Consider the following 20,683-nt stretch of genomic DNA (forward strand, 5'->3'; position numbering starts at 1 on the left):
GTCGGAATTTGAAACAGACGTCTGTCAGCCGCGCTCACGCCTTGAACCCATCCTTCATACTCTGACTACTCGCACTCATTGTTGGCGCCGTCGTCGGCAGCGTATCCTTCTTCTCCTTGTTCTGCTTGATCTTCGCAAGCGCATACACGATCCCGCTCACAAAGCCAACGAAGATGGCCGACACCGACCCAAAGGTGCGCGGCGCATCGAAGAACACCAGCCCGCTGAGCGCAATGGGGAGTTTGTTCAGCGCGCCAACCATCGAGTATGTCGTCGAGGAGGTGACGCGGACACACCAGGCGGAGGTGTAGGAGATGAAGACGGAGGAGAGGCCGGAGAAGACCATGGCGGTTATGATGGAGTTCCGCTCGACGGGAGGGAAGTTGAGGGAGATGTTCTTCGAGGACCAGTCTTCGAGGAAGAGGGAGCAGACGAGGAGGATGGGGATCGAGAGGAGGTTGTTGTAGTACATTGCTGGAAAGAGATTGTCAGCGTCGCCGCAGGATAAACGGTGGGAAGGGACTCACTGTCGAAGTCCTTGAAGTTGGTCAACTTGATCCGCTTCCTCATGCCTAGAACGTAGGCGGCGCTGCAGAAGCAGTTCAACATCATCCATATATAACCAGAGTTGAGGGTCGAGATCTTGTCAGACGCTTCATTACTGGCAGATCCACCGTAATTGGCCAACGCATGCTGAATGTCCGCCCACGCAGCGATGAGAGAGCTAAACACCATGAGACCGAAGGAGAAAAGGGCCATGCCGGTGACGGTTCCGCCGAACCATAGTACCTCGCCGTATGCGATGATGATGATGGTCAAGTTCTTGAAGATTGTGTAGACGGGGATTGAGAGGAAGCGCAGGGCTTTTGTGCTTGTGTAGATCATGCCGATGAGGAGGAGGGAGACGGGGAACCCTGTTAAAAGCAGTCAGCGTCTACGCACCCTAGATACAGCGAGATGTCTACCCACACTTCCTAGCCTCTTCGGTGTTGAAGTCGCGATATGTGATTACTCCAGCCGTTTTGCAGGTCTGAATCGCAGCAACGCAGACCACAGACTGTGTCTCTGTCAGCGCCCCGGTCTTTACCTCTTCTGGTCTCGGTTTCGTACCTGGACGCATAGCAAGAAGAAGTTGAGGTTGAAGTCACGCCCAGACAAGACGTATTTGTTCGTCACGGTCATCAGGATCGACGAGCCGCAGTATGCAAGGACGGGTACTATTGGATTGTTCGAGACGGAGATGTGCGCTGGCGCAGACGGCATCCTGGGCGGCTGTGGGCGCTCGAAGCTGCCCTCCTTCCGGTCGCCGAGTTCGATGGCGTAGTCTTCTCTTTTCTTCTCGTCGGCCATGGCGGCGGTTGATATGCAGGTACTGACGTGAGGAATGCGCGCGTTGCCTGTAAGGGGGTTCCGGTGGACTGGGCGGAGGTTTGAGGAAGGCCAATCGTACGACCGTTGACTGAGAACGACAGACGATGTGAGCTAACAAGGACGGATCGCGAAGGCGAAGATTATCTAGCAGAAAGTGGTGTATGCGAAAAAGCCGGTGGTGTTGGGGGCGTCGACGTCTCCTTTGGGGCTCATCGGGCTAGTTAGGTAAGTTTGCGAACGGCGAAAGTCCCTGGAAAAGATCCCTGCAAGCGTCAAGCCTCATATTTCTGTAGGGCTGAAACCACCGCCGCGGACCAATTCAACATGATACAGTACTGGAAAACATTGCAGTAGTCAATTGCCGTAAGGTCTATGGAAGGCTTGGATGCAATACGAGGTATTACCATCGCCTCGATTTTGCCGGTTTACAACATCTACCCTGCGCCTTACGCACTCTGAAACTTGTGATCGTTGCCTCGCCTCTACCTTAGCGTCCGTAACATCCTCAGGCAACAACAGACTATCGAGCTTTCACAATGCAGTTTGTCAATTGCTTCCGAGGTTCACTAATATCGACAGACCTACACCTTCCTACCACAACCTGAGCAAGCCACCACAAAAGCCCGCACTTCCGCACCAGAACCCTGTCCTCCAACCAAACCCCCCCCCCACACCGCCCACAATGCCGCTCGACGCCAAAGTAGCCTCCGTGCTCGACAAACACCGCCCGTCCACCACCGACTCCGACGATGAAGACGCCCTAATCTCCGCCCTCGAAGACGAAAATGATTCCTCCCTCTCCGCCTTCCGCGAGCAACGCCTCCAACAATTGCACGCCGAGGTCGCCCGCGCAAAGGAGATGCGCAACGTGGGCCACGGCAGCTACACCGAAGTCATGGACGAGAAGGCGCTGATGGAGATGACGACGGCCAAGGAGAACAGGTTGTGTGTGGTGCACTTCTTCCATCGGGATTTCGGGAGGTGTGGGGTTATGGATGGGCATTTGGAGGTATGAGGTCCCACAGTCCACAGAAGCCCATACACGGAAGCGAGAGATGTTTTGGAGATTCACTGGGGAATTGAGTTGGATGCTGATGCTGATGCGGTGATACGATCCAGACCCTCGCCCCCACACACCTCGACACCCGTTTCCTGCGCATCAACGTCGAAGCCGCGCCCTTCCTCGTCACGAAACTGAACATCAAGGTCCTGCCCTGCGTTCTAGCCTTCGTGGACGGCATCAGTGTGGACCGGATCGTCGGCTTCGAGGGACTGGGCCGCACGCCCGATACTTTCACCACGCGCGATCTCGAGGCCAGGCTGCTGCGGGCGGGCGTGTTGGTCAGGGCGAAGATCACCGGTGAGGGCGCGGGTGGCCGTACGGGAACGATAGGGAAGGGGCGGAGTAAGAAAGCGGAGAGCGATGAAGACGAGGGTGACGACTGGGATTGAAGACGGGGAGGGGGACGGGTACGTACCTAGCAGATGCTCTGGAACCGGGCTGGAGCGGCTCCTCATGACTTGCATGCGCGGCCGTCCGGGGAACCGCACGGTATGCCGGAGGATCGCGGTTGTTGGGTGCTCGCTTGCACGCAGAGGACGCTGTCTGGATCCTTCGACTCAATTGTGCTGAGTGGCCGCAGGATCGCCACGACTGTATTCTGCGGCAGAACGTCAGAGGAAGTTTCCGCCAGAACATGGGAGATGGCGATCACCATGTGAAACCTTACGATGCTGAGAAATAATGGCCGCTAGGTAGGACCAGGCTACTACCAATGTTGTGCACGAACAATACCGAACATAGAGGGAGATACAAGTAAAGAGGAAGACCTAGTCCATGAAGCCTTCCATGCGCCATCGGTGCTCGCTCTACATATGGGCTAAACGCTAAGAAGCATGCTCAAACGTAAAAATGCCCATCGTGTGTTACCATCAATGATGAACCGGACCTGAAGTACAGAAAACGACCCCGAAATCGACGCCGAAGGAAGTAGAGTCATCCCGAACCCCAACCCCTCACGCGACCAATATATAACTCACTCCCTCTCAAGGTCCTCCAGGGAACCCCAGCGCGACCACGCCCTCGACCACTTGCGCCGCAGAGCATCAAACGCGCCATACGGCAGCGGTTCACTGCTATACGCCGACCCGTCCTTGAAACTCTGCTCCGAAGAGCGAGAACACAGCCGCGCGTTCCCAACAAAGTTCCCAGCGCCCCCAATCCCAAACCGCACGTTCCTGCCCCGTTTCCGCTGCACGACTCGGCCCCGTGCAAGCTCCTCGTCGAAGCTGAGGAGAGCGCGCTCAGACGCGTGGTGGATGTTGCCGAAGCCGCCGATGCCGCTGGTGAAGGAGCCGGAGTGCCGTTTGTAGGGCGCGGGGGGTCCGGTTGGTGGGAACTCGGAGGCTCGGTGGAAGTTGCCGGCGCCGCCGATGCCGTGTTTGATATAGGCGCTACTTCTGCTGCTGCTGCTGGAGAGGGAGAGCAGGGAGGAGGTGCTGATTGAGGTGTCGTGGGAGAAGCGCATATTGGGAGAGCGCTGGAGATGCGGATTGGTGTGTAACCAAGAGATGTTTCCGGGGAGCAGTGCTTTGAAGATGATTCCGTCGAGATGCAATGGTGATGAAATCGATATACAGCTGTTAATGTGATCTACAGAGATGAAGTGTTTGAATTTGGAAGGGAAAGGAAAGTGCATCTGAATATCAGCGGGTCCAGATCATATATACACAGCATAACACATTCTCGATCAACAGCATCAAGGGAGAGCGGTATGTGCGACCAATGGTCAAACGTTGCACGAGAACGGCTGTAGGGAGCGGACGCCTGCATGGCAGGAGTCACAGACCGCGGTTCGTCGATCCATCTTACCTGCGTTCTGATGAGAAAAGGTAGTTGTTCTCCGTTTAGCCCCGGTAGCGGTCAACATAGGTAGTCGAGGTCCCATCAGCTGATGTGGTAAATTTAGCTGAGCGGACAATCCGACGTTCCCAGGTGGGGGCTGAGAGCTTCTGCCTATCAGGCGACCGCCTTGCATCGACCGCCTGGGCGCCAGGATGGATATTCCCCTGTTCGTCAGATCTCCGTCTCAGGAAATCTGTAAATCGTACATCAGAGCTTCCGGATGTTCACCTCTGTGCCGAAGCGGCTAGTGCAGGCGCTGTTGGCTGTGCAACGTCTGCGGCGGCTTACTGCGCATCATTCAAACGGGCGAGGTCCCAGCGATTCCCAGAACCTAAATCAGTACCGAAGCAATTGCGCTCAGAAGGCGTTTGGGATCAGTATCTTGTGGCACATTGAAGCTGCGAATCCTCCTGACTTGGGATGGCGAGTCCACTAGAGCAGCCGCGTCTCGCTTGGGGCCAGCTACTCCTGAGATGTGGTGAGACCCGCGCTCTGCCACAGCATCAGGGTATGCTGTGAGCAGCGAGCCGTTCCTGCGACAAGCCAGCCGATGGTCCACGGCGTCGACGGGATATCGCGTTGACGCCGATGATGCTCTCGGATGGTCGCAGGCAAACGTTGGACGATACCCGTTGACGCGGCCTGTGATCGACCGGACTCATGAGCTACTTTAGCTAACCAGGCAGGAAACAACACAGCTCATGCGCATTTTGACGAGAGATGGCAGGTGGAAAAGCCAAGGACAGCATCTCGTACCGTATCATATTCGTCAAGGAGTGCAGTACAAGCGCCGGTGACAAGGGCAGATTCTCCGATACGTACAGCAGGACGAACCGCCCTATTTGATCGCAAATTCGTGTAGCTCATCTCCGTTCCTCCGCTGCTCCAGTATGATCTCACCGTCCATGATCCCGTGCACGTAGCTACAAGCGTCAGCACAAGTTCAAGCAACAGTTGATTATCTCGGCTCCTTACCTTTCACCAACCACCGTATAGTATGTCGGTTGTGAGTCATTCAGAGGCCGCAATACGAAAGGCACCCTTCCGCCTAGCAAGACCGCTATCACGTCTCCCTTGCAAGTTGACGTTGGACAAAGTCCCACATAGCCTTTCTGTGACAGGAAGAATCGCTTGTCAAGAGCGCCATATCCTTGCTGCATATGACGATGTCGAGAAACGTTGACTGGCCGTTCTAGCTTCGAGAAGAGTTCTTCCTCGTCTTCCGCAGTCTGAGGCGGAAATGGAGACCCTAGAAATTCAGTGCTTATACGAGTTAAGCTAAGGTTATCGTGTTCTTCATCGTAATCTGCAAAGATCGTTCTCCAAAACACTTCTCTCCTGGGTTGAGCTGAGTAAGAGTAACTAGTGGTGCAGTCAACATCAAACATTGTTCTCCAGTCTCTTAGTATCTTTATGTCGGAAGCAAGATCCATCTTGTTCCTTTTCCACCTATCTCCGTAGTATGGTTGTCGAGGTGGCGCCGGGCGTCCTAGTTGGAGCACGCTATCCACCACAACGCCACGAACACGCAGAATCCGGGAATCGGTGGAAAAGTTGAAGGGGATAGGTGATATGGGGTCAAGCGACGCGCGATACATTATTGTCTCACCAAGCAACTCAACTCTGGCGTAGCTGATACGGAGGGGTGAGGTCTTTACTGCGGAAAAGCTGCGGCTCCTGATGACTTTACCAAAACGGGGCACCCAAGAGGGTAGCGGAGGTGCTCTAAGACTGTCATCGACCAGGATATCACGGTCCTGAAGACATGCCAAAACATCCAATTTCCTACTCAATTCGAGCAAATGCCGGGTAACGCTGATTTGGAGGTGAGACAGGTCCATAGAGTAATCCGGAACAATAAGTCTCTTTTCGTCGCTACCTTCCGGCAGTAGGCTGAGTAGGGCGAAGATCTTGTCCCGAGGATCAGTGGCCTTATAGTCCGCGGTCCCTTCAAGTAAGTCAAGAAGATTCTGGGAGCCTTTCCGGGTTCCGCAGATGGAATGAATTGGGAGGAAGTTCACAAAGATAGAGTGAACACGTTGGTCAGGAACCAATACCAGGGAGTTGTTGCTCAACATACTAAACTCCGGCAATATCGAAATGCCTCGACAGAGGATGGCCCAGTCTATCGATCGATATCCACAAAGAACCTCCACCTTTGAAGCATGCGCAACTTCCTGGATGACCCATATCCGTTGCCACCAAGGCCTTTGGAAGAGCTTACATAGTGGTTCTATCGGTAGTCCACGTTGAACACGATCCCATTGACTCCTCGATAGGCATTTAGTCAGGGAGTTCTCAGCTGGGCTTGCCAAACCAGATTCGGACGGTTTTTCCGCTGTGTCCACAGCCTGATCCTGTTGCTTTGAAGACGATATCGAATAGCTTTGACGAAAGGCGCCCCGGTTGGCCAACCAGTCGAAGGCTTCAGAGCTGGTATTGGTTTCAGGACCCAACCAAACAACGACCTTCGCAGCGTTCTTGTAGATAGCACCCATCTGGCGCACCTGTTGATTCCGTTCTGGGATGTCCGCTTGATTTATGCATAATGCATCGATCCAGATGACCCGCCTCCGCTTGTCCCGATACCGCAAGTGTCTGAGGGCAGATTCCAAGTTCTCTGTTACGCCAAACAACCTCCCGTTGACCTCTATAGGGCGCTTTGTTGTCTGATCACCCCATACATATGACAGCGCATCATAGGCTGGACGTTGCTGCAATGAGGCGCAGCAAAGCGTGCATTTGATTAAGCTGTGTTTCACCGTAGACGGGTGAAGTACGAGCAATCTAACAGCTTGCGGAACGCTGGGTAGTGGTGGGTATTGAAAGGTATTGACAGCAAAACCAGAACTGCATACATGGGTTGCGTCGAGGTGCGGTTGGGTGGCAAGAAGCTCCGTCGCGATAAGAGCACGCAGAGCGCGAGGGAACCGCCTCAGTCGCTCATCTACTGACAGTTTCCCTAGAATAGGAGCCGGCGAATGATGCCAGGGCTTTGAATGACTGATATGGATCTCGGATACGGCTCGCGCAAAGATTGTTACTTCATAAGTAGTTTCCTCCCTCGGATTTTGGGATGTTTCGAGGGGCTCGACTCGAAGGCGGCTACCAGACTCGTCGTAAAAGACGCCGTTGGCGTCGGGGACGGCCCGCCAACGCTTCTCAAATCCTTCTAGTCGTATCAACGGTAGTCTGCTTCGTCTCCAAACGTCATTGATAGCTTCGTCGTCTTCAGGATCGATAGCTTCGACTATCTTCGCTACGGCAAGGGTAAGTAAATCGAACTTGCTGTCGCAACCAATAGCAAGAGAGCCTGAGTGGCTGAGTCCAACAACGTTGCGGTCCATTCCTTGGAGAGGCCTGGAACAGTAAGGTAACAATGGATAGGATAGACTCTCAGTGGGCTTTAGCAGGAATGTGAGATAAGGACTGGAAGCCGCACATATGAAGGCGTAGAAATGAGCGTCGCTTACTGAACGAATGCCGCATCGAAACTGCCTCAGAGACTTTGTACCGCGAGGCTTACTTCCGCCGGTCAAACAGAGACCCCGCCTTGCGACTGATTGAAGTGGTATTGGAAACCACCAGTCATATCTTCGCAACACATCATGCGTTAACTCGTGAAATGTCAGCCAACAAAACGCTTATCACAACGGCGTGGTGCATACATCATCCTCCCACGTCCGATGGGCAGTCCGTATTAGCGCCTGAGCCCTTTCCTTGAAGGTCTTATTGGCTCCAGCTTCGAAAGCCACGTCCTTCGGACCAATCATATGCCGGCCCAATAGCTGAAGCCCCCTGCAGAAGGCGTTGATTCCCATCGGACGTGTCCAAGCGCTGTACGCGCATGAGAAGGCAAGATGGGCAACCGACTGGGGGCCTAACAGCTTCACCGGTGAACCTCGCACCTGGTGGCGAATAATCTAATTGCGTATTAGATTGCGCCATCATACGTGTACCGGCAGGATTATAGCAAGGCTGAAGTTCGACGCGGCTGACATGAACGGATATAACTACGGGAGCTCAGCAGTAGACCAGGCTGTGATATTGTCTAAACCCAGAAGACCGATCTAGAAACCGGCCGAGGAACAGCGGAACAGCATCATGGAGCCGCATGCTGGACACAACGAGTATAATGAAGCACAACACGTCGATGTGTTGCATGAGGATACGTTAGCGTGCGCTTCCGCTTCCGATCCCAAGTCCGCCTTGTCGACTCCAACCGAGAATGATGAGTCCTCCCCTGTCCAACAGCTGCCTTGGCTGGAAGCCGCACTTTCACGCGAAGACTCTGGACCTCAAGACACGGACGAAAACAACTCGGCTTCTACTTCAAAAGGCTCTATCTGTGCTGCCAAGGACCTCTATGAGGGACCAGCGAAATGTAGATGCTGTATCAATTGGGTAGAGCAATACCCGGACGACCTGAGAGAGTCGGTCGAAGAACAACCAGAAACCAATAAATACGCTCTCCTTGTACGTCATGCAAAATGTCACGATGGGCCAAGACCGATGAAGCTGGACTCGATTGTCATCCAGAGCCCTCAGCTAAGACCAGTCCTGGAGGCTATCTTTGAGGGTTACGGCGGGGTGACGGCAAATCTGAAGTATCTGAAGTTTTACTCGCCGTTCAAAGAATTTTTCTATCGATGGGAACAGCTTGAGAGGGCCGCCGATGGCAATAACGACGCGGTAACATCATCCCACATACAGCTTCTCCGAATGGTTCTCAAAGCAGAGCTCGACCAGACCATTACCGCCTGGCAAGACTTGTCAAGGAACAAAGTTGTTACTTTTGACTATCTATGGACACTTTTCGTTCCAGGGGGTATGATCTACGCGCCTCGTGATGGCCATGACTGTTTAATGGAAGTTGAGCGTTCAAACGTCGTTGAAGACATTTTCAGCAGGAGAGGATATGAGGTGTGTTGCAAATACGTCGAGTGGGATGGTGTCCGATTCGGGTGGAAGGTTTATAAAATAAGATTCGACACCTTTGAAGGGACTCGACCGATTACTGGCTTGAAGGCTTTCCCGGCTACATACCATCCATCGCTTGCTTCGCTGCAGAGTAACCTACGCCGCCGGGGAGAAAAATTTCAATCCCTTAGTGGATGGCATCACAAATCGTATCAAGGTTTGGCTCACATATGGGAAGCATCAGATTCCCCAAGCGGCTTTACGCGTAAGATAAAGATGGTAAGCCGAATTAGAAATTTCCGGACCCCTCGTAATCAATTCCCAACCAGCGGGAATCATGTCCTCGTCCACGATTCTGACACTTCATAGGTTGCTAGTCGAATTATCATTGACGCGAAGGCTGGTTTCGAGATGAAGCCGGACTTGGAAGTGGATCTCGAGCCCCTGGAAGGTTCTGATGATTGCAGGTCTGAACAAAATAGCGACGACCATTACCCATGTTCGAACAGTGATACGACGCAGAGTAACAAAAGTATATCCCCTCCAGGGTGGGTGCAACGCTAATCGGATTCTAGATGCCGAGAACTCTTTGACTGAAGAGCAGCTCATGATGTGTAGCCATCTCGTCTACGGTTACTGTTTGAAAACCAAACATTGGGGTAAGTCGCTCGCCATGCGAAGCGTGGCGTATTCTGATGAACCACACAGCGGCCTTCTTTGTCGACAATGTACACGAGATCTCCTGGAATGACAAAGCCTTCGAGAGTCTCATTCTGGTTCATGATTACAAAGAGCTGATCCGTGCCCTTGTCGACAACCAACTCAATCAACATGCAAGGATTGACGATGTTATCGAAGGGAAAGGTATGCAACTAGATTCGGCAATCACTCCAGCATACATATTCTGCTCAGATAAGGCGTAGCACTCACCGCGGTTAATTTTTCGGAAATCGTATCCGATCCTCTATGCACCACAGTCAGAATCAATTGACGTTTCTTTGAAACCTTGAGTATAGAAGCTTATACAAGATAGGAAGAGGTATCATCATGCTCCTCGAGGGACCCCCTGGTGTCGGCAAAACCCTCACTGCGGAATCTGGTAAGCCTGGCTTTCTCCCAGGGGTGACACGGCTCTTACTTTGTTTTCGTCTAGTTGCGGAACATATGAAGGCACCTCTTTATTCCATCAACGCGGGACAGATCAGTGACGACATGACTGGCATGGAGGAGAGGCTCCACGAAATATTCCAGATCGCGAAAAGATGGCGTGCGGTCTTGCTTCTCGATGAAAGTGACGTGTTCCTTCAGGAGCGGACGAACAATAACATAGAAGGGAACCGAGTCGTTTCAGGTAGGGGACCGCCAAGATGACCCAGAGTGGACGTTGAAGAATTACTTATCGATTACAGTCTTCCTGCGATTGCTCGAATACTACGAAGGCGTTCTCTTTCTGACCACGAATCGAGTTACCAGCATGGATGCTGCATTCCTATCTCGTATTCACCTCACGCTACACTTCCCGGACCTTGATGTTCCGTCACGCAAACACGTTTGGAGCAACTTCCTCCACCTCGTGCCTCACGGTCACGGACTGAGCGAGCGTGATGTTTCACGTCTGGCCGAGATTAATATAAACGGGCGGGAAATCAAGAATCTGATCAAGACAGCCGAATTGCTTGCGCTTAGTCACAACAAGAAGCTGACGCTCGAGCACGTTCAAACAGTCTTGCGGGTAACCCACCGCACTGTGTCTTTTACTCCGAAGCGGGGGCTGTCACATTTTGTTACGGAACTCTTGCGAAGCTTTGGATGAACATTTGGCGATTTATTCGTGGTCAATGATCTGGTACACGACCCCGGGATGGATCAGAACCGTTAGAGATTCGGCTTGATAAGGTAGCATTCCTTTCGGCGTCTTTTCAAGGTCCGATGGGATGGAAAGGAGCCACGACCTTGCAACTGTCGGAGTTCTTTAATGAAAATGTCAACATGAGGCCTCACAGAGCGTAATGCAGTGGCGGAAATCTACTCTCGAATAGGCTAGCGTAAGATCTCGTCAGGGTCCAGATTCTGTGGGGTAAAACCCGCGGCTGACAGCCCGCCAAAATCCTGGATGGCATCATCGCCAGAAAATGTTTCGGCCAGCAGCTGCGCGCCATCTTCGACCATTTATCTCTCCAAGCCATAGCATACTCCGGCCTCATACTCGCACGTTTACGCAATCAGCCTCTGCTAGAATGAGGGCCTACTGGTACGACAACCAGCCGGTAGGCACCGCCGCCCACCCCTCCACGCCCAACAGACCCTGTCACTGACAGCCGCTCCACAGGGCGACCAGCGCGCGCCCCACGACTCCGGCCGCGAAGTCACCCCAGACCAGCTACCCAAGCTCGGCATCCTGCACTACAACTACCCCGACGTGTCCGCCGTGAACGCGCTGGCCTCAGAGCGGGGCTACAAGAACAGAGATGAGATCACGATTTCGCCTGCGACGATGGGCGACGTCTACGAGGAGAAGGTGAAGAGCTTCTTCCACGAGCATCTGCACGAGGACGAGGAGATACGGTATATACTGGATGGGGGCGGGTTTTTTGATGTTAGGGGCAAGGAGGACGATTGGGTTAGGATTCAGCTCGAGAAGCATGATTTGATGATTATGCCGGCGGGGATATATCATCGGTTTACGACGGATGAGAAGAATGTAAGTGGATAACTAGGGTTGTTGTTGGGTCAGGCTAACACAAGGCTGTAGTACACAAAGGCCATGCGCTTATTCAAGGACGAGCCGAAATGGACGCCGCTTAATCGTGGCGAGGAGACGGATGAGAATCGCTATCGGAGGGAATATTTGCAGACTAGAGATAGCAGTGGCGTAGAGGCTCACTAGAGGAACGCTTAATGAACAATTGGAAGACCACTACGACCTCGCTCAGTCCTCCGCTCCTCCTTGATCAAACCTGTTTCCCCCTCGTCCACAGTGCGACCTGAAGCGCATCGACTGTTTGCCTCATTTGCTCGGCGAAGAGATCGAATTCAACGAGAAGTCCACTGGAGATCACAAGCCGGTTCTGGCAAGGAGCTGTGCTAGTCTAGCTCTGTGGGGCCATAATATTTTGCCTCACGGTCATGTTGAAGAGGCACGGAGGAGAGAAAGTGATAAGATTGAGTACGGCTCTATGCCGCCGTAACGTCCGCTTCGCACTCGGCCCCTACGAGTCCAACCAAGCACATCGGGCGAAGCAGAGTAGAAAACCCCCACCCAGAGACAACGCCTCGCAATGCCAAACCCCATGCTGCAGACATTGAAAGGACAATGACGAAAAGAAATGACATCCGCAATACTGAAGAGAGAGAGATCCCGCATCCCAAATACCATGCCCAACTTCAAAACAGGCGACGAGCTGACTAGCCCATCCTCCTAGGCCTCTTGCTATCACCACCCGGCCCCTCTGGGCCCTCCTCTCCCAGCCGTCCCCTCTTCCTCGCATCCCTGCCCTCCCTCCTCTCGCGCTCATCCCTTCTTTCTCCACCAGGGCCCCTTGGCCTCCCGTCCCCGTTCCTTCCCTCAAGTTGGGGAGGCGGATATCCCTCCCCAGGGCCAGGGCCGCCACCATACTCTCCCGGCAGTGGTCCCCTTCTCACCCCACCATCATCCATGTTCCTGTCCCTCCGCTCCCTGTGCCCTGGCTCCCTCGGCCCCGACTCCCTTGGTCCTCCCCGCTCACGCAACTCATCCCGTCCACGCCTGCTGCCCTCTCTATTCCCCTCCCTATTCCCCTCTCTATTGCCGTCTCCGCGCTTCTCCCTCTCATGCTCCCTCGGCTCCCTCGGCTCCCGCATCGCACGCTCCTGCTCGCGGCGCGGGCTCCGGCTCCGACTCCTATGCCGCCGCGACCCGCGCTCGCCTTCTCGCGACGACCGCTCTCCGCGCCGCGACCCAGCCCGGCTGCTCGAGCGCTCGTCCTGCGAGGACGGGGCGTCTAGCCCGGCGGGGCCGCTAGCTCCACCTTGGCTGCGAGCCATCAGGTCCGGCCTGGGCAGCTCAAGATGCTGTTGTGGCTGCTGGTGCGGCATCCCACCGCCTCCGTTGCCGTTGCCACCGCCTTCTTGCCGCATTGCGCTGGGCATCGGTGGCTGTGGCGGAAGACCAGGTGTCGAGGTTTCCGGTAGCGTGTTCGTAGCCGGGCCCCTCCCAGCCCTTCCGCGGATCGAAGCGCCCCTGTCCCCGCCCGTCGGCCCGCCCTGCAGCATATTGTGCAGTCCCGCAAACCTCTTATCTTCCCTCCCCGGTCCCGCTGATGCCGGGCCCGTGGGCGGACCGCGCGTTATAGGCGAGACGCCGGGGGTGTTTGGGTTCATGTTTGTGTTGGGCTGCTGTTGGCGGGAGTTGCGGGGGCCGGAGGGCGGGAAGGACGACGTCGCGCCCGATGGAGCAGACGCTGCTGCAGGGGGCGGATTGTTTGTTGGCATGTCGGTCTGGATGGGTGGTGGTGGCTGGATCTGCTGCAAACGGCTGGGGTGGATGCCTGAGAGGTCGGAGGGGGCGTTTTCTGTTGCGGGTGTCTGTGGCGCGGAGGTCGAGATTTGGTCGGACGGACGGCGTGGGCCGTGATCGGGTGCCGGTCCGGCTGGTGGTTGGCGGTCTGAGGGCGACTGTGGCACGCTCGTCGGTGCCATTGGCTCGGATTGGCGTGGACCGCTTGGGGTGTTGAAATGGCGGCCTCCGCGAGCGGCGGAACCGCGTCCTCGTGGTCCGGAGGGGACGTCTGGCCCAGCGTTGAGGCGACCGAATCGAGATTCTTGCGATGCGTGCGGAGGCGGACCGAAGTCTTGGTTCAAGCGGCCGTGGTTGAGATCTGGTGGCGGCCTCGGCGGGGCTGACGGTTGGAAAAGTTCGCGGCCAGGACCAGGAGGTCCGCTCTCTGGATGTGCGTTTCTGCCAGGCCTGTCTCCGCGTGGTCCCGTTGGAGGGATGTTAGGCTCGTCATACCGTTCACGCTCTGGCGGCCCGTTTATGGGTGGCCGACCCAGCATAGACGGTCGGTCGTCTCGGCGATAATCTCGAGGATCATCATGGTGCGGTGATGCTCCAGGCGGGAGACGCTCATCAGCCCTTCTCGGTGAATGCGGTCTCGAACCACGACCCCTTCTGTCATCTCTGTCCGCCCTCGGACCATCATTACGTCGCTCGAAGTCCCCAGATAGCTGTGCAACCCGCTCCGGATTCATGCCTGGCCGATCGAAATCCGGCTTGGCACGATTCAAGTGCGGCGGACGATCCTGCGGGTGCTGGGGCATGTTCATCGGCGGTCGTTCGTCGTGGTGCTGCAAGAGTCTGGCGCGCTCAGGGTTGATCAATGGCCCGCGGTCTGGATGAATCGGTGGAGCTGCTGCCGGAGGTGCCATTGCAGGACTTCCGTGCATACGACTCCGCTCATCTATCCGAGGCAGCAATTGTGGCGAGTCCGGCGCTGACCGGTTCTGTAGACTCGGGCCGTAGCCTAGGTCTCTACCACCAGGTCGAGCATCGCGTGGAGGAGGCCTCATAGGGCGGTCATCCAGGTACTCGCGCACATCTCTACCACCGCCGTACGCCGGATCTCGTCGATCTCGATCTGGCGGTGGTCCACGTTCAGGAGTCCTCCCTCGAACCGGGCGACCAGGACCCGGAGATCGCTCCCGGCGGTCGTTGTGAGTCAAGCTATCTCGGGGCATATCTTCCGGCCTGTCAAGCCTGCCGTACTGCATGTCTGGAGGTCCTCGACCTGCGTCCCTTCTGTCGCGGTGCTCTGGTCCTCGTTCTGCCGGCCGCGGTGGAGGTAGGAGTCGTCCCCGGAGCTGTTGCGACTCTGGCCGATTTGGCAGAGCGTGCGGCGCTCGGGGCGCTCCGAATTGGCCAGACGGCGTCCGACTGATATCTGGTCTCTGAGATACACCATGATTGAACGAGGCTGGAATAGCTGCTGGAGTTGCTGATTCGGTATTCGCGTTCTCATGAGCTGGCGGCGGTGCATCAGTCTTCTCGCCAGGCGTGGGAGCCGTCACAGACGCAGCAGGTTTCGGCTCTAAAGTCGCCACGTCTCTAGCTTCCCCATTGACTGCTGGAGTCTGTTGAGGCTGAGTCTTGCTCTCGGTAGTTGATGCAGCGGCTGAGAGAGACGCTTTCCGTTCGCCGTCCTCGATCTCACCATCCTCCGCATCTGGCCTCCCAGAACTCGTAGATTTTGAGATGCCGTTGCTACATGTCGTCAGTGTTACCGTTGTTCGAGCGGGCGCTGATATTCTTACATGGACGTAGGCTTGGGCTGGAACTCAGCGGCGGTCGCATTGAGTGATCTCGGGGTAGTTCCCTTCGGCTGAGGGGTATCTGGTCTAGCGGAGCCGCTCCGACTAGCAGCCTTGGGTGCGTTGTGCCCGAAGTCGCCCTTCATCACGTCAGCTCCCATCGCTTGATTAGAAGGAGGCGCGTTGTTGCTTACAAGCCGAAATTCCTGAGGCGTCAGCCAGCCTATCCTCTTCTCTTTAGGTCTCGGTTGCTTCCCCGGCTCAGGAGGCCTGTTCTCTATCGCGATCGCAGCTTCTTGCCTCTTCAGATCGGCAACAAGAGACAGGGCAGACAGCTTGAGATCTTCCCTGGTCTCCTTCTGGGAAAGTTCGGTTAGATAGCTTATCTGGGCCGTACCCATGAACGTGACTGCAGGGAACACCGGATGTAGCGACTTGAGGATGGTGATGGCGTTGCGGATGTGCATATACTCTCCTCCCATAAGACAGGCCTTCAACGCACTATTGAGTCTCAGATGGCATGTGTACAGGAAGCGCCGGAAGTTTTCGTAGTCGAGCAGTTCCGCCGGCGTCTTGTCAGGATTGAGCTTGATGGCGAACCCAGGGAGGTTCTTCTTCGGACCATATGCATTGGTCTCGTAGACATCTTTCGAGAGGTGCCACGGCTTCAGCATTGCCAGAACTTCGTGTAAGAATTGACCAAAGTTTTCCGCCTCCCGAGCGGTGCATTGGAAGATCATTGCTGTGAGCTGCTTCTCCTTGAAGATGGCATCAAGCAGGTGCAGTGTCCTGAAACCTGGAGTCCCCGAAGAATGCAGGAATGTCATCATCAAGAAGGTGTACTTGGAGTCCAGAGGCGAAAGAAGCATACGAGGGAAGAAGCACTCCTGCAGAATCGCTGCGTGTATCTGTTGCGACTGGCCGGCAGTGGTAGGGAAACCAGCGAACCACTGCGACTTCTCCTTCGCGAGGCGGCGTCGGAGTCGTTGATGATGCTTCGCGTGGACTCCGGCCTCTTCTACCAGCCGGTTGTAGAGGTCGGTGAGCTCCTTCCTTTGTTGCTCCTTCTTCTTCATTCCAGACACTGAGATGTCTTTCCGATCTGACATGATCGCCTCGATCTTCTGCTTCGTCTTCTCCTGCTCGACTTTGTAGGTTTGAATCGGAGGGCTGATGTCGTACAGAGACAGTCTCCAGAAGGTAGCGTAGAAGGAGATGCTGAGCGTCTCCTCAAAGCTTTGGGGGAGCACCGATCTGAGTTGGTCCTCCAGTCGCCTCAATGCACGATTCTCCGAACTAGCATCGGCGCCTTTATCGGGCTCAGGACTAGTGACAGGGACCGTCGATGTTGAAGTGTCGCCTGACGATGGCACATTCTCCGTCTTCGTGTTCTCGGCGTTCTGTTCCGCGTCTACGACCATTTTGTCTCCAGAAGTGTCGGCGGCTGCTTCTATTGCCATCTCCTCGTCGGTAGTGCGAGTAACGTCGTCCTTGCTTACGCCATTTGTCTCAGCAACCCCGTTAAGCGGCTCTTCCTCTGATATACTGCTGCTCCTACGCTTAGTCAATCTCAGCGACGCATCAGCCTCAGCTATAGCATGCGTGATACTTGGCCTAGCGATCATGAACGCCGTAGCGGGATCAATGCCGTGGCTAATGATGAGGTCAACAAGATCCGGGCCGTGCGCATCAAACTCCTTGGTGGAGAGACTGCTCCGTAAGAGGTCGAGGTACTGCATGAAGACCTGGTGGATTGTATCGAGGTTGCTGCCGAGAACCTTCAACGGCCTGCCCTCAGCCTCCGGGCTGAAGATGTACGAGACCCGCTTCCGTGCGATAGCAGTGAGAAGCGGGCCCGCAAGACCAGGATCCACCAATGACTTGATGAGGCGCTTGGAGGAATGCTTCATCTCGTGGCGTTTGTCGAGCAGCGACTCCAGAGTCAGTGCTTGCAGCGCCTCTCCGCCTGCCATACCTTGGAGAGCTTCGTTGTTGTAGACCAGGTCTGATCTTATACCAGCCATGGACGTGATGATCTGCTCCAAGACCTCGAGATCGGTGGAGCTACCCTGCTCGAGCTGGTACGCGACGTACTGCAATATTGGCGACGGATTGATTACAGAGTACCGCTTGAAGACCCGACCGGCAAACGTCGACAAGGCCTTCAGCCAAGGACTGGTGAGCATGCCGTCCGCTTGTTGGCGCTCCTTGCCTCGGCCGCCCAAGAATGTCATGAGCGACCATGTAAGAACGTCGTATCCGTAGTAAGTGAAGTACCTCGCGCACTCGACGAAGACTTCAATCAGGTTGTTGTATACTTCAATCTGTGTCAAGGCCACCTCAAAGACAACGCCAGGAGATGCGTACGCAACCTTGGCCAGCGCTCTAGCCATAGGCTTCGTGTTCGTTTTGCTGATGCGCTTGAGCACGTCCCTAGTCTCCGCTCGTGTTCTGTTGAAGGCCGCCCTTACGTCTTCCAGTCGAGAGATTGAACCTGTGTAGACTTCCGCATAGATGGCGTATCTGGTCCGTGTCGAGAAGAGCTTAAGAAGGTCGAAAATCTCGTTTACGACATTGGGGTTGGACTTTGTCAGACTCAGCGCCGGGACGAGCAGCTTCTTGGAGAGCTCGATCCAGCGTTCTTGGTTGGCGGTCGATGAATCATCGCTCAAGCTCTTCAACCCAATTCTTGCCAGCTTGATCAGTAAGGTAGGATCCTGGCCGATCTTGACTCCGGAGAGGTTCAGTAGTGTGTCGCAAAGGAGGAACACATCATCCACATTCTGACAGACAGGGACGTTGTCTGCCCAATCGTCCCAGTAGAACCGATAGTCAACCCCATCTCCAGAGTCATTCTTATCCAGCTTCGCCCACCGAAGGGACTTTCGAGGCGGGGCTTGAACGTACTTGACCTGGCCCTTAGGCTGGCCCGCCTGGTCTCCAAGCTGCGGCTTGGCAGCTGTAAGGTTCTCATCCTCGGGTGTCGATCTACTCGCTTCGTAAACTTTCGCAAGACAGTGGTGCAGAATACGATGAATGTACTCTGGTAGGTCCGGCAAGGCCTCGAGCAGCCACGGAAACCGACCCAGTATGAAGAGGGCTTCTGGTATTGCCCCGATGAGGAGCAAGCTCCGAAGAAGAGCGATCTTCTGGTCGGCTGGTTCAGGTAACTCTCCTGCGGCGACCTCCGGTTCTGGTGTGTCCTCGCGCATCCGTGGTGCTGCTCCAAACGGATCACCTTCTTTCTCCGGGAGGGCGCCCGTCATTGCTAGCAGATTCACGCCAGCGCCCGGAGGGTTCTTCCTTTCCTTTCGCACCTTCTCTTTCGCGAGCTTCTCTTTGACTTCTGCCATCTTCTCGTCCGGAGGGTATAGGTGGGGATAGAGATCGCGCAGCGAGATGAAGCCGATCTTGATGAGGAGTGCCGCAAGATAGATCAGGTTATCCGGTAGGGTGTCGCTCGGATCCCGAGCGTTCGACGCGTAAAAGCGAAGCTTAAAGCCAAGCAGTTGAGCGGCTGTGCGGTTACCCGGAGGCGGTAGGGTCTGGGTCGTTCTCATCCATTCGTGGTCAGCATCCAGGTCTGCTACGTCTTGCTCGCCGTTGATCATTCCAGTGTCTGCAATATTTCCAACGATCTGCCGGCCGCCGAGCTCGAAAAAAGCGTCCATCTGCTCCCTCTTTCCCTGCTTGGTCTTCACGCGGTCCCAGAAAGCCCTGTCTCGCTCTTGTCGTACTACTGCCAGGCGCGCTTGCTCCTCGTCGCTAGTCGTCCAGCTTGCTGATTCGGGAAGAGCCCAACTGGGCAGTGAGCTGAGGTCTTGCTCTTGTGCAGCGTTTTCTCCGTAGCTTTTCGCCTCAGGCCACCATGAGCTTGCGCGAAGGAGCTTGATGAAGAACCTGTACTGCTTCACGAGAAGGTTGGCAAAGACGTCCAGCGTGACGTCCAGCACCCGTCCGACGTCCAAGTCAAAGGCTCCGATGAGCGCCTTTACCTTCTGGAAGGTCTCAGCCGCAAGCTCGCCGGTTGGTGGACCGCTGTTGCTTGTCGTGAAGTATTCAGTCATCAACTTGGAGTAGCCTTCCGTTTCTTCTCGAAGCAAGTTGTAGTTGGACTGTCGATATAACAGATTCGTGGCTTTTCGCGCTGCCATGCGAGCGAATGTGCTCCGTACGAGGCTGAGCGCGACCAAGAGAGGCGTGTCCAGTTCCTCTCGCATCTGCGCGGCGGAGATGCCGGTGGATAGGACGATGCTCCGCAGCGCATAATTCGACGCGTCCGCTTCTGTCAGGATAGATAGACAATCCAGAAACAGCGAAGCCAAGTCTTGACGGTCATCCGGTGGACAGTGGTCCAATATCTCTTTCACGACGGTCCCCGCATCCGTGGCTTCGACCCTGCCATCCAGGCCAGCCCTGATGAGTTCTTGAAAGACGATGCTCAGACCCAGTGTGTCGCCCTGGCCTTGCAGCTCTTTCGCAGCCTCTACCACTGATTGTCTACCCGATGCTCGCCATGCTTCTACCTTCTCGTCTGTAAGATACTGATAGTCGTACGTCGTGGGCTTAGGTTTTGATGGCGGGGCAGGCTGCACGGCTTGTCGCTCTGCGGGCGCAGCTTGGTTCGGCGGTGGGTTCATTGACGTCGAGGGTGCAGCAGCTGGCTGGTGAGGTGTCGACGGCATCGCTGATGCGGATGTTGGTGACTCTCTCGCTGGCGGGCGCTGCGCATTGGGACCCATTCCCCCCCTCGCATCTCCATTCCCACCTCTGTTGTAGCCACGGCTAGGTCTGCGCTGACCTTGTCCCCTCCCATTGTGCTGCTGGTTCTGCTGGTTCTGCCTCGGAGTGTGCTGGTCTTGTGGCTTGTACGGTGATGGCCGCCTTGTGTCCTCTTCCTGCCCATACCTCTTCCGCTTCCCACCTCCACCAGGCGCCATCGCAGCCGGTTGCTGGATCTTCGACCCTGCGAGGGCACTTCTCTTCTCCCCTTGAGCTGCGCATGCACGGCTCTGTGATGGTACTTCTTTGACGGCTGTCGCCTGCTTCGACAAGTGGTGGTATTGAGTGAGTCGGGCGGATGCTACTTGCGATAAGCGCCAGTAAGAAAATCCAGGTTAGGTTTGACGATTGGAGTGTCAAAGGAGTGTAAGAAGGAAAAGGCTGACGAGGGTTGCTGAAGCTGTGTGCTGGAACCTTTCG

General features: G+C 55.4%; 5 protein-coding genes across 5 annotated transcripts; 2 read left to right on the forward strand and 3 right to left on the reverse strand.

Annotated features, from left to right (window-relative positions):
* Positions 1–34: 34 nt before the first annotated feature.
* Positions 35–1,350, reverse strand: W97_05146 (GDP-mannose transporter; the record flags this gene model as incomplete). Its single annotated transcript, XM_007783031.1, has 4 exons — positions 35–474; positions 528–914; positions 970–1,057; positions 1,111–1,350. The coding sequence occupies 4 exons, from the start codon at positions 1,348–1,350 to the stop codon at positions 35–37; spliced, it is 1,155 nt and encodes a 384-aa protein (XP_007781221.1).
* A 703-nt stretch (positions 1,351–2,053) lies between these two features.
* On the forward strand, positions 2,054–2,823 carry W97_05147 (uncharacterized protein; the record flags this gene model as incomplete). The annotated part of the gene is made up of 2 exons (XM_007783032.1): positions 2,054–2,380; positions 2,491–2,823. The coding sequence occupies 2 exons, from the start codon at positions 2,054–2,056 to the stop codon at positions 2,821–2,823; spliced, it is 660 nt and encodes a 219-aa protein (XP_007781222.1).
* Positions 2,824–3,407: 584 nt separating this feature from the next.
* Positions 3,408–3,899, reverse strand: W97_05148 (uncharacterized protein; the record flags this gene model as incomplete). Its single annotated transcript, XM_007783033.1, has 1 exon — positions 3,408–3,899. The coding sequence occupies one exon, from the start codon at positions 3,897–3,899 to the stop codon at positions 3,408–3,410; it is 492 nt and encodes a 163-aa protein (XP_007781223.1).
* A 4,481-nt stretch (positions 3,900–8,380) lies between these two features.
* Positions 8,381–12,083, forward strand: W97_05149 (uncharacterized protein; the record flags this gene model as incomplete). Its single annotated transcript, XM_007783034.1, has 9 exons — positions 8,381–9,199; positions 9,566–9,719; positions 9,772–9,855; positions 9,905–10,060; positions 10,230–10,295; positions 10,350–10,547; positions 10,606–10,928; positions 11,526–11,897; positions 11,949–12,083. The coding sequence occupies 9 exons, from the start codon at positions 8,381–8,383 to the stop codon at positions 12,081–12,083; spliced, it is 2,307 nt and encodes a 768-aa protein (XP_007781224.1).
* Positions 12,084–12,601: 518 nt separating this feature from the next.
* Positions 12,602–20,421, reverse strand: W97_05150 (uncharacterized protein; the record flags this gene model as incomplete). Its single annotated transcript, XM_007783035.1, has 3 exons — positions 12,602–15,434; positions 15,485–15,621; positions 15,676–20,421. The coding sequence occupies 3 exons, from the start codon at positions 20,419–20,421 to the stop codon at positions 12,602–12,604; spliced, it is 7,716 nt and encodes a 2,571-aa protein (XP_007781225.1).
* Positions 20,422–20,683: the final 262 nt, after the last annotated feature.

The sequence above is a fragment of the Coniosporium apollinis genome (assembly GCF_000281105.1).
Source record: "Coniosporium apollinis CBS 100218 chromosome Unknown supercont1.24, whole genome shotgun sequence".
NCBI classification, from domain to species: domain Eukaryota; kingdom Fungi; phylum Ascomycota; class Dothideomycetes; genus Coniosporium; species Coniosporium apollinis.